The 17,911-nt window shown below is 39.9% G+C and overlaps 1 protein-coding gene across 1 annotated transcript in view; it reads right to left on the reverse strand.

Moving 5' to 3' along the window:
- Positions 1 to 17,911, reverse strand: part of CCDC14 (coiled-coil domain containing 14) — a 57,492-nt gene that overhangs the window by 10,886 nt on the left and 28,695 nt on the right. The window contains exon 10 of the mRNA XM_080654362.1: positions 9,635 to 9,717. Coding sequence (XP_080510488.1) covers positions 9,635 to 9,717 — 83 coding nt within the window. The remainder of the gene's footprint in view (positions 1 to 9,634; positions 9,718 to 17,911) is intronic.

Genomic DNA, 17,911 nt, shown 5'->3' on the forward strand with positions numbered 1-17,911 from the left:
AGAGAGAGAAACATCAACCAGCTGCCTTCCATATGCTCCCCAACTGGGGATCAAACCTGCAACCCAGGTATGTGCCCTGACCAGGAATTGAACCAGCAACCTTTCAGTGCATGGGACAATGCTCAACCAACTGAGCCACTCCAGGTGGGCCTTTTTATTAGCTTTCTTAATGAAAGAATCATACACAAATTTTTAAAAAATTCACATACCACATATTACCAATGATAATCATGATTCTCAGTGAAGAGTTTCCCTCCCGCCCCACCCTTACTCCCCCAAAGAAGCAATCACTATTAACTTTGGTATCTTTCTAGAAAATGCTTTTGCATAAAATAAATACAGTGTGTTCCAAAAACATGTATACACACGTTAACAGCTTATAAATCAATTGATGTTTCTTCTCAGCCAGAATAAGCTTTGAACAAAGGAAATTCATCCTAAAATGCTACTGGAAATTTGAAACGCATTGAAGTACAAACACTGCCTTTCTGGGGGACACCCTGTATCCTAAAAAAATGTATACACACTTTAACAGCTGATAACTCACTTAATTTCCACTTCTTTTCAGGTTTAACTGATTTGAAATAATGGGTGAAGCCAAACTAAGTTTTGAACAAAGAAAATTTATCCACTAGATTTTTTAATGGGGATACATAAAAGATAAAGTTTATGGTACAAAACCAACAACAGCTGATGAACTGAGAGTGCACAATACTGAAAGAAATGATTCCATTGCTTCACATTATTAGTAGTGCATGAACCAGAATGGTCATCAGAAAAGAGACACTGATAAAAAAGTTATTCATTTCTGTACATTTTTTAAAATTTTAAAAATACACTGTATGTTAATAAACACTGACTTTATAGTCATTCAAAGTGTGTATATATTATTTTTGAGACAATCTATATTTAAAAATAATGAATCACATTACAATACAGCAATAGTTTCTAACCTTGCTCCACACCCCCCATAAGATTTTATATATTATCATAGAGTTATCACATTTCTTTTAAAATATATTTTTATTGATTTCAGAGAGAAAGAAAGAGGGAGAGAGAGAGATAGAAACATCAATGATGAGGGAGAATCATTGACCGGCTACCTCCTTCCTGCACAGCCCCTACTGGGGATTGAGCCCACAGCCTGGACATGTGTCCTGACCGGGAATCCAACCATGACTTCCTAGTTGATATGTCCATGCTCAACCACTGAGCCAAACAGGCCAGGCTATCACATTCCTTTTAATGGCTATAAAAATACATGACACTACTCACTTAAAAAAAAATGCAGCCTTAAGTGAAAGCTTACTTTGTTTGAGGCACTGTAGTAGAATCTGGGCATACAGTGGTGAACAAGAGACAAGGTCCATGCTCTCAGGGACCTGGTAACAAGCAGGTAATATAAATAGCATAAAATGCTCTCAAGGAAACAATAAGTAAATGCTTCTTATCTAATGAAAGAGAAACATGCAAATTGACTGTATCTCCGCTATGCCCACAAGCCACGCCCACCAACCAATCAGGAGCAAGTATGCAAATTAACCCAACAAATATGGTGGCAGCCACGGAGCTGGAGCCAGCTAGAGGCTTGGGTTGCCCCTGGCGATGGAGGAAGCCAAGCTTCCCACCCGCCCTGGCCAGCCCTGGCCTCTGCTCAAGGCTACAAAGTTTCAATTGTAGAAGATAAATAAATCCCAGATACCAGGGCCTCTGCTTGGGTCACCGGGGGGCATGGCCAGCCTGCAAACCACCACAGGCCCCTCACCCAGGCTGCCCCACGCCCCAAGAGAACCCCCACCCTGAACCAGGACACCCTTCAGGGCAAACCAGCCAGCCCCCACCCGTGCACCAGGCCTCTAGCCTATCTAATAAAAGAGTAATTTGCAAATTGACTGTCACTCCAACACACAAGATGGCTGCCCCCATGTGGACACAAGATGGCTGCCCCCATGTGGACACAAGATGGCTGCCACAAGATGGCCAGCAGGGGAGGGCAATTGGGAGGGACCAGGCCTACAAGGGAGGGCAGTTGGGGGCGATCAAGCCTGCAGGGGAGGGTAGTCAAGGGGTGACCAGGCTGGCAGAGGAGGGAAATTGGGGGTGACCGGGCCTACAGGGAAGGGCAGTTAGGGGGGACACAGGCCTGCAGGGGAGAATAGTTGGGGGGGACCAGCCTGCACAGGAGGGCAGTTAGGGGTGACCAGGCCTGCAGGGGAGGGCAATTAGGGGCAATCAGGCTGGCAGGGGAGCAGTTAGGCATCAATCAGGCTGGCAGGGGAGTGGTTAGGGGGTGATCAGGCTGGCAGGCAGAAGTGGTTAGGGGCAATTAGGAAGGCAGGCAGGCGAGCAGATGGGAGCCCGCAGTCCTGGATTGTGAGAGGGATGTCCGACTGCCTGTTTAGGCCCGATCTCATCCGGACACCCCTCGAGGGGTCCCAGATTGGAGAGGGTGAAGGCTGGGCTGAAGGACACACACCCCTCCTCCCCCGAGCACAAATTTCATGCACCAGGCCTCTAGTAGAGAATAAAAAGAGATAAGCTATTTAGAATGGAAACCACTTACTATATATACTCACTTTCCCCCTCCCATCCTTCCTAAACCCATCATTTATTCAGAGTAGGATTCAAATGATCTTTTCCAAAATTACACTGGTGAAGTTGAACACATTTATAAGGTGTGTGCTCTGTTAGGTGCTTGTATTTTTCTTATTCCAAATACTTAAAAAATCAAGCCTTTGTCATATAATGTAATAATAAAAGTTCCCCATTTTGTTTATGCATTTTGAATGTATTTATATTTTTGCTGTGCAGAAAATGAAAAAAAATTTTTCTGAGATATATTTGATTAATCTTTTCCTTTGTAACATGAGTTTTTGTCATGCTTAGAAAAAATTCCCCAAATAGGAAAAAGAAGTTCTCATCTTTTCCTCTAGTACTATTAGACTTTTCTTTTACTTCCAACTTAGTGATCCATAAGAACAATATGGCAGTATCTGTCAAAATTGCAACTATATATATATATATATATATCCACTGACTCATCAATTCTACTACTATAATCTGTAAAAATGCTCATACGTGCACAAAGATATATGTACAAGACTTTTATTGTAGCACTGTTTGCATTGGAAAATGGGGGAAGTACCTAGTATCTATCAGCAGACAACTTTAAATACATTATGATATAACCACATAAGCGAAAACCCAAGTAGTTCATAAACAGAAACATATTTATGTATTTTGCTAGCGAAAAATGCTATTACATGTTAAGTAAATAATGCAAGCTATAGAAGAGTGTGTATTGTACAAATCTCATTTGTAAAAGTAGTTCTGGTATTGCCTATCACATCTTAGATACTCGGTAACTATTTGTGAAATAAATTAATTATATATGAACAGAGGATACTTAAAATTGGAAATATAGCCTTTTTAAAAGAAAAGGGATATATTATTGGGAAGCAATATCATGGATCTTTCATATTTCTGTTTCTGTACTATTTTAAATGTTAATAAGGAGCACTATTCCTATTTTTTAAATTTTTGATTAAAAAGAAATTCTGCCCAGGGTGGGTGGCTCAGTTGGTTGGAACATCATCCCATACACCAAAAGGTTGCAGGTTCAGTTCCCAGTCAGGGTACATACCTAGGTTGCAAGTTCCATTTGGGGCACTATAGGAGGCAACCAATCAATGTTTCTCTCTCACATCACTGTTTCTCTCTCTCAAATCAATAAAAACAAATGACACACTAGATCAGAAGAATATAATTGATATTATATTGATATTATTAAGCAGCAGAATACACACTCTTCTTAAATGTACATGGATCATTCTCAAAGATAGACCATATGTTAGGACACAAAATATGTCTTAACAAATTAAAGAAGATTGAAATAATATGAAGAATCTTCTCAGATCACAATAGCATGAAACTAGAAATCAACTATAATAAAAAACCTCAAAAACATTCAAACACATAGAGAATAAATAGCTTGTTATTAAACAATGAATGGATAAACAGTGAATAGAATTCCAATGAAATCAAAGTAGAAATAAAAAATTTCCTGGAAACAAATGAATAAACTCACAACAATTCAAAATCAATAGAACACAGAGAAAGAAGTCCTGAGAGGGAAGTTCACAGTATTACAGACCTACCTCAAGAAACAAGAAGCCCTAACCGGTTTGGCTCAGTGGATAGAGCATTAGCCTGTGGATTGAAAGGTCCCAGGTTCGATTCCGGTCAAGGGCATGTACCTTGGTTGCAGGCACATCCCCAGTGGGAGCTGTGCAGGAGGCAGCTGGTTGATGTTTCTCTCTCATCAATGTTTCTAACTCTTTATCCCTCTCCCTTCCACTCTGTAAAAAATCAGTAAAATATTTTTTTAAAAAAGAAAAAGCTCAAATAAACAATCTAACCCTACAACTAAAAAAAATTAGAAAGAGAACAACAAAAAAAGCCCAAAGTAAGTAAAAGGAAGGAAATAATAAATATCACAGCAGAAATAAATGACTTAGAGATTAAGAAAACAACACAAAAGATTAATGAAAGCAAGAGCTGGTTCTTTAAAAAGATAAACAAGATTGATAAACCTTTAGCCAGACTCACCAAAAAACAAAGAGACAGGACCCAAATAAATAAAATCAGAAATGAAAAAGGTGAAGTAACAATTGACACTATAGAAATTCAAAGGGTTGTAAGAAAATACTAAGAACAATTATATACCAACAAACTGGACAACTGGACAAAAGAGACAAATTCCTAGAACCATACAATCTTCCAAAATTGAATCTGGAAGTATCAGAAAACCGGAATAGGCCAATAACAACTGATAAAATTGAAGCACTAATCAAAAAACCCCAGGCAAACAAAAGTCCTGGACTAGATGTTTTCACAGGTTAGTTTTACCAAACATTCAAAGAACTAATATCTATCCACCTCAAACTATTCCAAAAAATCCAAGAGGAAGAAACATTTACAAGCTCTTTTTATGAGGCCAGCATTATCCTAATTCCAAAACCAGAGAAAGACACTACAAAGAAAGATGATTACAGGCTAATATCCCTGATGAACTAGATGCTAAAATCCTCAACAAAATATTGTCAAATTGGATCCAGCAATATATTAAAAAGATCATACACCATGACCAAGTGGGATTTATTCCATGGATGCAAGGATCATTTAATATTCAAAAATCAATAAATGTGACATACCCCATAAATAAAATGAAGGATAAAAAACATAGAATCATATCAATAGATGCAGGAAAAGCATTTGAGAATATCAAGCAACCATATTTGATAAAAACTCTAAGCAAAGTGGGAATAGTTGATCATAACTCAACTTAATAAAGGACATATATGACAAATCTATAGCCGTCATACTTAATGGGCAAAACTAAAAGCGTTTCCCTTAAGATCAGAAACAAGACAGGGATGTCTGCTTTCACCACTCTTATTCAACACTAGAGGCCAGTGCACGAAAATTTGTGCACTCACGGAGAGGGGGGAGGGTTCCCTCACCCCAGCCTGTGCCCTCTTGCATTCTGGGACCCCTTGGGGGATTGGGCCTAAGCTGGCAGTCACACATCCTTCTGGCAGCCTGCAAGCCTGCGGAGAGTGGGCCTAAGCCATTAGTCGGACACCCTTAGCACTGCCACGGAGGCGGGAGAGGTTCCCCTCACTGCCGCTGCACTGGCCAGCCATGAGCCAGCTTTTGGCTGAGTGGCACTCCCCCTGTGGAAGCGCACTGACAACCAGGGGGCAGCTCCAGCATTGAGCCTCTGCCCCCTGGTGGTCAGTGCACATCATAGCGACCGGTTGTTCCCAGTCATTCCGCCATTAGGGTCAATTTGCATATTACCCTTTTATTATATAGGATAGTACTGGAAGTCCTAACCACAGTGATCAGAAAAGAAGAAATAAAAGGCATCCAAATTGGAAAGGAGAAAATAAAACTGTTCACTATTCGCAGATGACATGATATTGTACATAGAACACCCTAAAGATTTCACCAAAAAACAGCTAGATTTTATAAATTTGGCAAGTAGCAAGTTACAAAATTTACACCGGGAAATCAATGGCATTTTTACACACCAACTAGAGGCCTGGTGTATGAATTTGTGCATGGGTGGGGTCCCTAAGCTTGGCTGGTGATCAGGGCCGAACGGGACCGTGGGAGGTTGGTCTGGGGGAGTTGGCCAGCCAGCCAGGGGGAGGGGCTGCGGGAGGTTGGTTGGCCAAGGGGAGGAGCCATGGGAGATTGGCTGATTGAGGGAGGGGTGCGGGAGGTGGGCTGGCCGGCTTGGGGGAGGGGCCATGGGAGGCTGGCTGTGGGAGCGCACTGACCATCAGGGGGCAGATCCTGCATTGAGCGCACTGCCCCCTTGTGGTCAGTGCATGTCATAGCAACTGGTCGACTAGTTGTTGGGTCATTTGGTCGCATAGACTTTTATATATAAAGATAATGAATTCTCAGGAACAGAACTGAAAAAACAATCCCACGCTAGCTGGATTGCTCAGAGGATAGTATCAGCCTGCAGACTGAAGGGTCCGGGGTTCAATTCCAGTCAAGGGCACATGCCTGGGTTGCAGGCTTGATCCCCAGTAGGGGTCGTGCAGAAGGCAGCTGATCAATGATTCTCTCTCATCATTGATGTTTCTATCTCTCTCTCCCTCTCCCTTCCTCTCTGAAATCAATAAAAATATAGTAGGGGAAAAAATCCCATTTGTCATTACAACAAAAGAACAGATACCCTGAAATAAACTTAACCAAGGATGTAAAAGACCTGTACTCAGAAAATTATACAACATTAAAAAAGGAAATAGAGGAAGATATAAACAAGTGGCAGCATACACTGTGTTCATGGATTGGAAGAATTAACATCATTAAAATGTCCATATTACCCAAAGCAATCTACAGATTCAATGCAATCCCTATAAAAACACCAGTGGCACCTGGCCTCTGTAGCTCAGAGGTTGAGCATCGAACTATGAACCAGAAGGTCACGGTTCAATTCCGGTCAGGGCATATGCCTGGGTTGAGGGCTCGATCCCCAGTGTGGGGTGTGCAGGAGGCAGCCAATCAATGATTCTCTCTCATCATTAATGTTTTTCTCTCTCCCTTCCTCTCTGAAGGGAAATAAAAAAAATAGTTTTTAAAAAAGGCACATTTCACAGATCTAAAACAAATATTCCAAAAGTTTATATGGAACCAAAAAAAGAACTTGAATATCCTCAGCAATCTTGAGAAAGAAGAACAAAGTTGGAGGGATCATAATATCGGATATCAAACTATGCGACAAACCCATTGTAATCAAAACAGCCTGGTACTGGCAAAAGAACAGTCATATAGACAAATGGAATAGAACAGAGACCCCAGAAATCGACCCACAGCAATCTGCTCAATTAATATTTGAGAAAAGAGGTAATAGCATACAATGGAGTAAAAATAGCCTCTTCAATAAATGCTGTTGGAAAAATTGGACAGGTACATGCAAAAAAATGAAACTACACTACCAACTTACACCATACACAAGAATAAACTTAAAATGGATAAAAGACTTAAATATAAATCTTTTTGACAAAACCATAAAAGTCCTAGGAAAAAATATAGGCAGTAAAATCTTAGACATCTCACATAGTAGTATCTTCAACAATACATCTCTTAAGGCAGTGGTCGGCAAACTGTGGCTCGTGAGCCACATGCGGCTGGCAAGCCGCGTTCTGCTGCTCTATTGACTAATGAGTTTGCCGACCACTGTCTTAAGGAAAGGGAAATAAAGGAAAAATAAACAAATGGAACTACATTAAGCTAAAAAGCTTCTGCACAGCAGAAGAAACATCAACAAAATGAAAAGGGAACCCACTATATGGGAGAACATATTCGCCAGTGATATATATCTGATAAAGGATTGATTTCCAAAATATACAAAGAACTCATACAACTCAACACCAGAAAGACAAACAATCTAATTAAAAAATGGGCAAAGGACCTGAATAGACACTTCTCCAAAGAGGACATCCAGATGGCCAATAGACATGAAATAATGCTCAATGTCACTAATCATCAGAGAGATGTAAATTAAAACTACAATGAGGTATCACCACATATCTGCCAGAATGGCTACCATCATTAAAAAAAACAAGTACTGGTGAGGATGTGGAGAAAAGGGAACTCTAGTACACTACTAGTAGGAATGCAGATTGGCACAGCCACTATTCCTCAAAAAATTAAAAATGGAAGTGCCATTTGACCCAGCAATCCTACTTCTGACAATATATCTTAAGAACCCCAAAACACAAATCAAAAAGAATTATGCACCCCTATCTATGTTCATAGCAGTGTTTATTTACAATAGCTAAGATATGGAAACAGCCCGTGCCCATCAGTAAATGAATGGATAAAAAAGCTGTGGTACATTTACATACTAAAACACTATACAGCTGTAAAAAAAGGAGCTCTGCCCAGCCAGTGTGGCTCAGCAGCTGGACATCGACCCACCATTCGATTCCTGTTCAGGGCACATGCCCAGGTTGCATGCTCAATCCCCAGTGGGGGTCATGCAGGAGTTGGCCGATAAATGATTCTTTCTCATTGATGTTTCTATTCCTCTTTCCGTCTCCCTTCCTCTCTCTGAAATCAACACACACACACACACACACACACACACACACACACACACACACACACACAGCTCTTACCCTTTGAGATAGCATGATGGACCTGGAGACTTTTATGCTAAGCAAATAAGCCAGTTAGAGAAATACAAATATCACATGATCTCACTTATGTGTGGAATCTAATAAACAAAAAACCCCCTGACAAACTAAATAGGTCCAGAGGCATGGATACACGGAACAGAATGACAGATCTCAGTGGTGAGGGAAGTGGAGGGTCGGGAAGAGATTATCTAAAGAACATATATGCATGAGTGCATAACCCATGGACACAAATATTAGTGTGGGAAAGGCCTGGGGTGGGGTAGGGGTTGGGTGGAGGGGGGCAAAAAGGGAGAAATTTGGAGATATCTGTAATACTGTCAATAACAAAAAAATAAAATCAATAAAAACATATCCTTGCCTGGCTGGTATTGCTCAATGGTTAAGCACTGACCTATGAATCAGGAGGTCAATGATTCTCTCTCATCACTGATGTTTCTATCTCTCTCCCTCTCCCTTCTTCTCTCTGAAATCAATAAAAACATATTCAAATAAACACACAAAAAAAACATATACTTGGGTGAGGATTAAAAAATAATAAGTCTACTTACGACAAAATAATTAAGAAAGCTCAATTTTTATCAATATTTCCAGAGCCACAAGGAATTTACCATGAGTTCTTAAAGTTATTTTTGCTGTTGTTTTTAATCTTCACCTGAGGATATTTTTTTTCCATTGCTTTTTCAGAAAGAGTGGAAGGGAGGGAGGGACACAGAGAGAGAAACAAGTATGTGAGAAAGACCCATTGACTGGTTGCCTCTCAGCATGCACCCTGCCCCAGTCCAGGCACAAACCTGCAACCCAGGTACATGCCCTTGACTGGGAATTGAACCCACAACCCTTTGGTGTATAGGCCAACTCTCTAACCACTAAGCAACACCGGCAAGGGCAGTTCTTAAAGTTCTTTTACCTACATTCAAGGTTGCATTCCTGAGAACCATATGTCTTTTTAGTTTTTCCTTGTTCTCTAAGTTGCTGGTTCAAAATTCTCAATTGCCTAAAGGAAATAATGAAGAAATATGAATATAAATGCAAGAATCCCAAGCTCATTTAACAGTGTACATTTGACAGCCTATTAAAAACATAACACAAACCGTGGTACCCAAGAGGAGAGCAGAAGTCCATAACATCCCCAAAAGAAAAAACACACACAGATAAACAAAACAACAAAACCACACTCTTGCTGTTATTTGGAGGCCTGAGATTAAAAGGTTAACTTCTGATTTTTACCTCTTTACTTTTTAAATTCTTTTATCTTTTCAATGATTTTCTTGTTTTCCCTCTTTTATTACCTATCTCTTTTCTTCTATCTTCTCTGTATTTTCACTACTATAGCAATGATCTAGTTTTTAACATATCTGTATAACTATGTACTAGAATACCTACAGGACTGACTGCTATCAGATATCTATCTGCTTAGTTTGTCACACAATGAAAAAATTGGGAAACTTATCTATGCTTTTAATAATTTCTTTGTTGGATGGAGAAGTTAATGGACTGTTTAAATAAAGAGAATGCTAATAAGCAGCAACTTTGCCCTACAAATGAACATCACACTATGTATAGCTGCTTCACAAATATGGACATACAGAGGGAACTACAAGTGTTTTACTTATAAGAAGTTAACATTAAAGGTTATCTCTAGTATCTTTCCAGAATTACTTACCTGAAAATATTCTGCATTATTTATTTTTGTTACTGAATCACATCATGTACTTGTGTTAATTCCAGACAGATTAAAGAGCGAAACAAAATATACAATGAACAAAACCAACTATACAAGTTTTAGGAAGAAAGCTATAAAATCTTGAAGTGGGGAAGGCATTCCTAAGCAAGACTCAAAATCTAGCAACCATAAAGGGAAAGAATAAAAGATTTAACTATGTCGAAATTGGAAACTTTAAAAAAATATTTTTTGTTGATTTCAGAGAGGAAAGGAGAAGGAGAGAGATAGAAACAGCAATGACGAGAGATAATCATTGCTTGGCTGCCTCCTGCATACCCCCCTACTGGGGATCAAGCCTGCAACTCAGGCATGGAAAGATCTCCAAGATACATTATGAAGTGAAAAATACCTTCCACATATATCACAAACAAGAGGTCCATACATTTAACAAGCTCCTGCAAATCAGTAAGAAAGGCAGTAGTAAGTGATCAAGGATAAGAATGGGTATTTCTACAGAAATGGTCTATAAGCATGTAAAAAATGTTCAGCCTCACTAATATGAAGAAATGCAGGTTTAAAACAGAAGATATTGCCCTGGCTGGTGTGGCTCTATTGGTTTGAGTGTCATCCAATGCACCAAAAGATGGCCAGTTCAATTCCTGGTCAGGGCACAAAGCCAGATTGTGGGTGCGATCCCAGGTCAGGGTGCGTGCAGGAGGCAACCAATCAATGTTTCTTTCTCTCTCCCTTCTTCTAAAATAAATAAAAACATAGTAAAAAAATAAACAACCAGGAGATATTTTATGGTCACAAGATTGGCCAAAACAAAAGGAAATAACATTATTTGTTGGTGAGGAAAATGTGGTATAGGGAAATGCATTATCTCAATTGGTGGGAGTCTATTGGTATAATAACCATTTTGGCAACAAAATGTAAACTGTTTCATAACCTTCAACAAAACAATTCTAAGTAAACTATCGAGTCTCAGAAATAGCTGTACATGTGCAAAACTTCTACAATCTTGTAAATACATATAAGGATGTTCACAACAGCAATATTTAATACTGAGAAGTTGGAAACAACTGAAAATGGTACATAAATTATTATATATTCATACTAATACACACACATATTTTTTTTAAAAGACATTCATATGTACTGCCATGGATAGATCTCCAAGATACATTATGAAGTGAAAAATAACATAACAATAGCATAATATAATTCCACTTTTAAAAAGCAGAATACTGCTTTTCTGAAGTTTCCCCTTCGCAACAGAGAGCAGATTTAGAAAAGGCAGCAAACTGATCATCCATAACTCCAAATGGAACACTTCTTTTGGTATTTTCCAGATAAACAGCAGGTGCCAAGGTCCTCTTACACACCAAGTAGGTGATAGAAGCTTTGCTTGACAATCTTTTTATATGTCCCTGGTCAGATTATTCTTTTGCCAACATAGCCAATTTAAACTTATCACTCATTATAAACCTCACATTCCTACTTCCTTTTAACAGGGTATTTCCTTATTTTCACTAAAAATAACATGGTTTGGGGACAAAATCTGTTATCCCTCTGTCCCAGGGTGTACAAGATTACCCATATGTATACTAATCCTAACTTTTCTTCTAGTCTTAGAGAAAGGGGGCCTCATCAACTCCCTGGATCCCATCTCCTCCTATGCCCTAAGGACTCTGCTCTTACTCCATTCCATTTATCTTCTCCATCTGCAGCTTCTCCCTCTTTTGGCTCATGTGCCTGAGCTGAGGAGCATAATAAATAGCTCTCATAATTAAAAAAACATTCCCTCCAACCTGTACCATTAGCTCTTCTCCTTCCTTCTGATTCTCAGCTTTCAAGGTCAGCCTTTTAAAACATGATTGTTGTATTTTTTAAAATTATATATGATAAAAAAGTAAATAACAGAAGACTCTTTTAGAAAGTATAAATTATGCATGCTTTTTAAAAATATTATATATTTATGTATACTTTAACAAAGCAAAAGAACTGTAGACATTTAGGCTAATGTTTCTTTTTTCAGTTCATTCATTCTATTTCTAATCCTCACCTGAGAATATGCTTATTGATTTTAGAGAGAGGGAAGGGAGAAACATCAATGTGAGAGAGAACATCAATTGGTTGCCTTCTGTATGTGCCCCAATTAGGGATCAAACCTGCAATCTAGGTATGTGCCCTGACCTGGAATCGAACCTGCAACCTTTCAGTGCACAGGAGGACACTCCAATCCTGAGCCACACTGGCCAGGGCAGTTCATTCATTCTTTTTAAATATAGCTTTATTGAGATAAAAACTACACATATTTAAGGAATATAATTTGATGAGTTTTGACCTATGATATGGTGAAGCCATCACCACAATTAAGGTATTTCTCACCTAAAATGTCCTCATGTCCCATTTCATAACACTCCCCCCCCAGATAATCACTGATTTATAGATCAGTTTGCATTTTCTAGAATTTAATATTATACATATACACAATATACAATTGTATGGAATCATACAATATGTACTTTTAGCCTGGCTATTTCCACTCAGCATAATGATACTGATTCATCCATGCTGTTGCATGTACCAATAGTTCCTTTCTTTTTATTGCTGAGTGGTATTCTATTGTATGGTATCTACATTTAGATTGTCTTCTATGAACATTCAAAACAAGTACATATTCTTTCAATTCTGAGTAAAAACCTAGAAGGAAATGACTGGATCATATGGTATCTTTAATTTCTAAGAAAAGCTGAAAAACTTTTCCAAAGTCATTATACCATTTTTCATTCCCACCAGTAAGTTATGAAAGTTTCTGTTCCTCCACATCCCCACCAACACTTGGTATGGTCTTTTTAAATTTTTTATTTTTTTTTTACAAGGCAAATATCTTTACTCCTGCAGGAGGGTGGGCGCGCATATGGTCTGGGAGCACACGCACCGCTTGGCTTTTTATTCCAGACAAATGTGACCTGTTCCTCACTCTTGATTGGAGCGCAGGCTCACGACTGGCTAATTTAAAAGAAGGGGTTGATCTCTGCCATTTTAAAATGGCGGCCCCCAGGGAAGCTAAAAGTCACGAGGGCCAAAATGGTGGCTGCCAGTTCTTTTAAACTTTAGCTATTCTAGTGGGTATGCAGTGGTGTCTCACTGTGGTTTTAATTTGCATTTTCCTAATGAGTAATGACAAAGAGCTTATCTTCATGGGCTTATTTGATATCCATATATTTTCTTTACTATGTCTATTCAAATAGTGTGCCCATTTTATTGAGCTGTAACAGTTCTTTATACATTACAAGGCCTTCATCAGATGGATGCATTGCAAATATTTTCTTTGTTTGCCTCTTCATTTTTAGCAATAGTTCCTTTGAAAAGCAGGCATCTTAAATTTTTATAAATTCCAACATAAATTTTTGTTCTTATATTTTGTTATATTTAAAAAAGCTTTCTCAACCCAAGAGCACGAAGATTTTCTCCTGTTTTCTTCTATCACTTCTATAGATTTAGCTTGTATATTAGGATCTGTGATTCATTTCAAGCTAATATTTGCATACAATGTAAGGTGAAAATTAGTTTTTTAAACTAGAGGCCCAGTGCATGAAGTTCGTGCATGGGGGGGGGGGTGTCTCTCAGCCCAGCCCGCACCCTCTCCAATCTGGGACCCCTCGAGGGATGTCTGACTACCCGTTTAGGCCCGATCCACATAGGATTGGGCCTAAATGGGCAGTTGGACATCCCTCTCACAATCCAGGACTGCTGGCTCCCAACTGCTTGCCTGCCTGCCTTCCTGATTACCTCTAACTGCTTCTGCCTGCCAGCCTGATCAGCCCCTAACTACTCCCCTGCCAGCCTGTTTGCCCCTAACTGAGCTCCCTTGCAGGCCTGGTCACCCCTAACTGCCCTCCCCTGCCAGCCTGGTCACCCCTAACTGCCCTCCCCTGCAGGCCTGGTCATCCCTAACTGCCCTCCCCTGCAGATCAGGTTCCCCCCAACTGTTCTCCCCTGCAGGCCTGGGTCCCCCCAACTGCCCTTCCCTGCAGGCCCAGTAGCCCCCAACTTCCCTCCTCTGCTGGCCTGGTCACCCCTGCCCTCCCCTGCAGGCTTGATTGCCCCCAACTGCCCTCCCTTGCAGGCCGGGCCCCTCCAACTGCCCTCCCCTGCTGGCCTATCACCCACAACTGCCCTCCCCTGCTGGCCTGATCCCGCCCAACTGCCCTCCCCTGCTGGCCATCTTGTGGCAGCCATCTTGTGTCCACATGGGGTCAGTCATCTTTGACCACATGGGGGCAGCCATCTTGTGTGTTGGAGAGATGGTCAATTTGCACATTATCCTTTTATTAGATAGGATTAGATAGGATAGAGGCCTGGTGCACAGGTGGAGGCTGGCTGGTTTGCCCTGAAGGGTGTCCCGGATCAGGGTGGGGGTTCCCTTGGGGCATGGGGTAGCCTGGGCAAGGGGCCTGTGGTGGTTTATCTCCTATAATTGAAACTTTGTAGCCTTGAGCAGAGCCAAGCCTCCTGCTTGCTCCATGCCACAGCCATTTTTGTTGGGACTTATTTATCTCCTATAATTGAAACTTTGTAGCCTTAAGTGGAGGCCTAGGCCAGCCAGGGTGTGCGGAAAGCTTGGCTTCCTCCATTGCTAGGAGCAACTCAAGCCTCCTGCTCTCTGCAGCTCCATGGCTGCCACCATTTTTGTTGGGATTTATTTATCTTCTATAATTGAAACTTTGTAGCCTTGAGCAGAGGCCTGGGCCCGCCAGGGCAGGTGGAAAGCTTGGCTTCCTCCATTGCCGGGGGCAACCCAAGCCTCCTGCTCTATCTGTGGCCGCAGCCATCTTGGTTGAGTTAATTTGCATACCCGTGCCTGATTGGCTGGTGGGCGTGGCTTGTGGGTGTGGCGGAGGTACGATCAATTTGCATATTACTCTTTTATTAGATAGGATAATATGGCTCTCTCAGAGATCCAAGATTGTGGCAGAGTAGATGGAAGCCACACTCACCTTCTCCCAGAACCAATCTGAAATCACAACTAAAATGCAGAACAATCAACATGAATAACCAACTGAAGACGAGATGAAGAGACATCTGATAACCAAGGATGTACAGAAGCCACACACAATACAGTATACAGGTGATATATTATAAAATTTTACAACTGAAACTTATAAAATTTTATTAACTGTCATCCCAATAAATTTAATAGAAATAAAATAAAAAGGCTCTCCAGTTGTCCTAGCACTCCTTATTGAAAGAGTATTCTTTCCCCATTGAATTTCCTTGGCAATTTTTCAAAAGCCAGTTAACTATATGTGAGTTTTTCAATTAAATATTTTGTCAACATTCACGCCAACACCATACTGTCTTGATTACCATAACTTTGTCTTGAAATAAGAGTGTCAATTTTGTTCTTTCCCAAAGTTGTTTTGGTTATTTTAGATTCTTTGAATTTCCATATAAGTTTTACAATCACCTTTCTACAAAAATATCTGCTCAGGTTTTCAATGAAATTACAAAGAATGTGTAGATTGATTTGGAGAAAACTGGTATCTTAACGATAAGTTTTATAATCTCTGGATGAGGTTTATGTTTCACAAAGGTCTTCTTTACTTTTTCTCAGCAATGCTTTGTAGTTTTCACTGTACAGGTCCTCGCACATCTTTTATCCAATTTATTCCAAATTGTTCATATTTTTATGCTACTATAAATTGTAATAATTTCAAATTGCATTTCAAATTGTTCATTGCTAATTCATACAACTATAACTGGCTTTTGTATACTGATCTCATACCCTACAACTTTGCTAAGCTCATTTTTTAAAATTCTAGTAGCTATTTTGTAGATTCTGTAGGATTTTCTACAAACACTATCATGTCGTCTGTAAATAAGGCAGTTTTACTTCCTTTTTTTCCAATGTGGCTAGCTCCTATATCTTTTCTTGCCTTATTGCACTGGCTAGATTCTCTAGCACAATGCTGAATACAATATCAATCATTATTTGCTGGATATTATTTAGATATTTTTCTAGTATAGAAAGAAAAAATAGCTAAACAGAATCTATACTAATAAAAGAATAATCTGCTAATTAGACCAGGAGACCTTCCAGACATCCTTCTGGACAAAGCCATGGTGGCGGGGCTGAGGCAGAGGCGGTTAGGGGCGATCAGGCCAGGAGGAGAGGGCAGTTGGGGGTGAGCAGGCCAGTGGGGGGGGGCAGTTGGGGGCAATCAGGCCAGCAAGGGGGGGAAATTGGGGGGGGGGAGAAGGCTGGCAGGGGGGCAGTTGAGGGCAAGCAGGCAGAGTGGTTAGGGGCGATCAGGCAGGCAGGCAGGCGGTTAGGAGCCAGTGGTCCCAGATTGTGCGTGGGACGTCCACAGGGATCAGGCCCAGATTGGAGAGGGTGCAGGCTGGGCTGAGGGACAACCCCCTGTGCACAAATTTTGTGCACCGGCCCACTAGATTTTAAATAATAGGATATTATTACAAACACTATTTAAATATGATATGTATTGAATTTAGGATTATGTGATTTTAATCGAAGGAAAAGTAATGAGTAAAACCAGAACGCACTAATGAACTTTAGGCAAACATTTCTCTACTTAAAAACAAAACAAAAAAAGTTCACATTCCTAAATAACTTAAAAGAAGTAAAATCTACATTGTCAAGATTACTCACACATTATATTCTGTAACCATAATTCCCACAGTTGTCTTAGATGCAATGTTCATTTCTAATCCACTCCTTTATGTGAATTTGTATCTTGGTCAGCTGGACTTAGCCATTGAACTATTTTTTCTAGTCCAACAGTGCTGTATTTCCTAAATATTTGCATACTTGAGAATATGACTACTGCCTTCACACTAAAAGGGCAGCTGATCACATATAAAATTCTTGGAGCATACTCTCTCCCTTGGTAAATGATGTTTTATGATCTTCAGGCAATGAACACTGCTGTGAAAACTGAGTGTCTATAAAAGTTAATTTTATTTTGTTCCTAAGGTGAAGTAACTTAATCAGCATGTATTGGTGTTGATCATTTTGATAGTTTTTCTGAGATCCTGCATGTCCTATTGATCTGCTAACACATCTTTAGATTAGTAAATTTCCCTTTATTTATGTACAGACAGTCCTCGGGTTACGTTGGACTTGACATACATCGTTTCGTCGTTACGACGCCATCTCCCATTTACAGGATTTATAAAAAAAAAGTTCCATCATTTTGACGTATGTACATATGTGCTTTGTGTTTTTTATTATTTATTTACCACAAGTAAAGGTCAGGAATTGTTATCTTTCTTATAAATTTCTTTTTACTGTTTCACTTCATTACTGCTGTGTACATGCTCCACGTGAGTGACGTAGGTGCTTATGTAGGTGGGTTCCAAATTATGGCAAAAATTGCGTTACATCGTGCCATAGGAACAGATCTCCGACGTAACCCGAGGACCTACTGTATATTTTAATATTGTCTAATAAATTTGTTCTCTTTTTCAAGAACACTAATTACGCTAATTTTGTATT

The sequence above is a fragment of the Plecotus auritus genome (genome assembly GCF_963455305.1).
Source record: "Plecotus auritus genome assembly, chromosome: 2".
NCBI lineage: Eukaryota > Metazoa > Chordata > Mammalia > Chiroptera > Vespertilionidae > Plecotus > Plecotus auritus.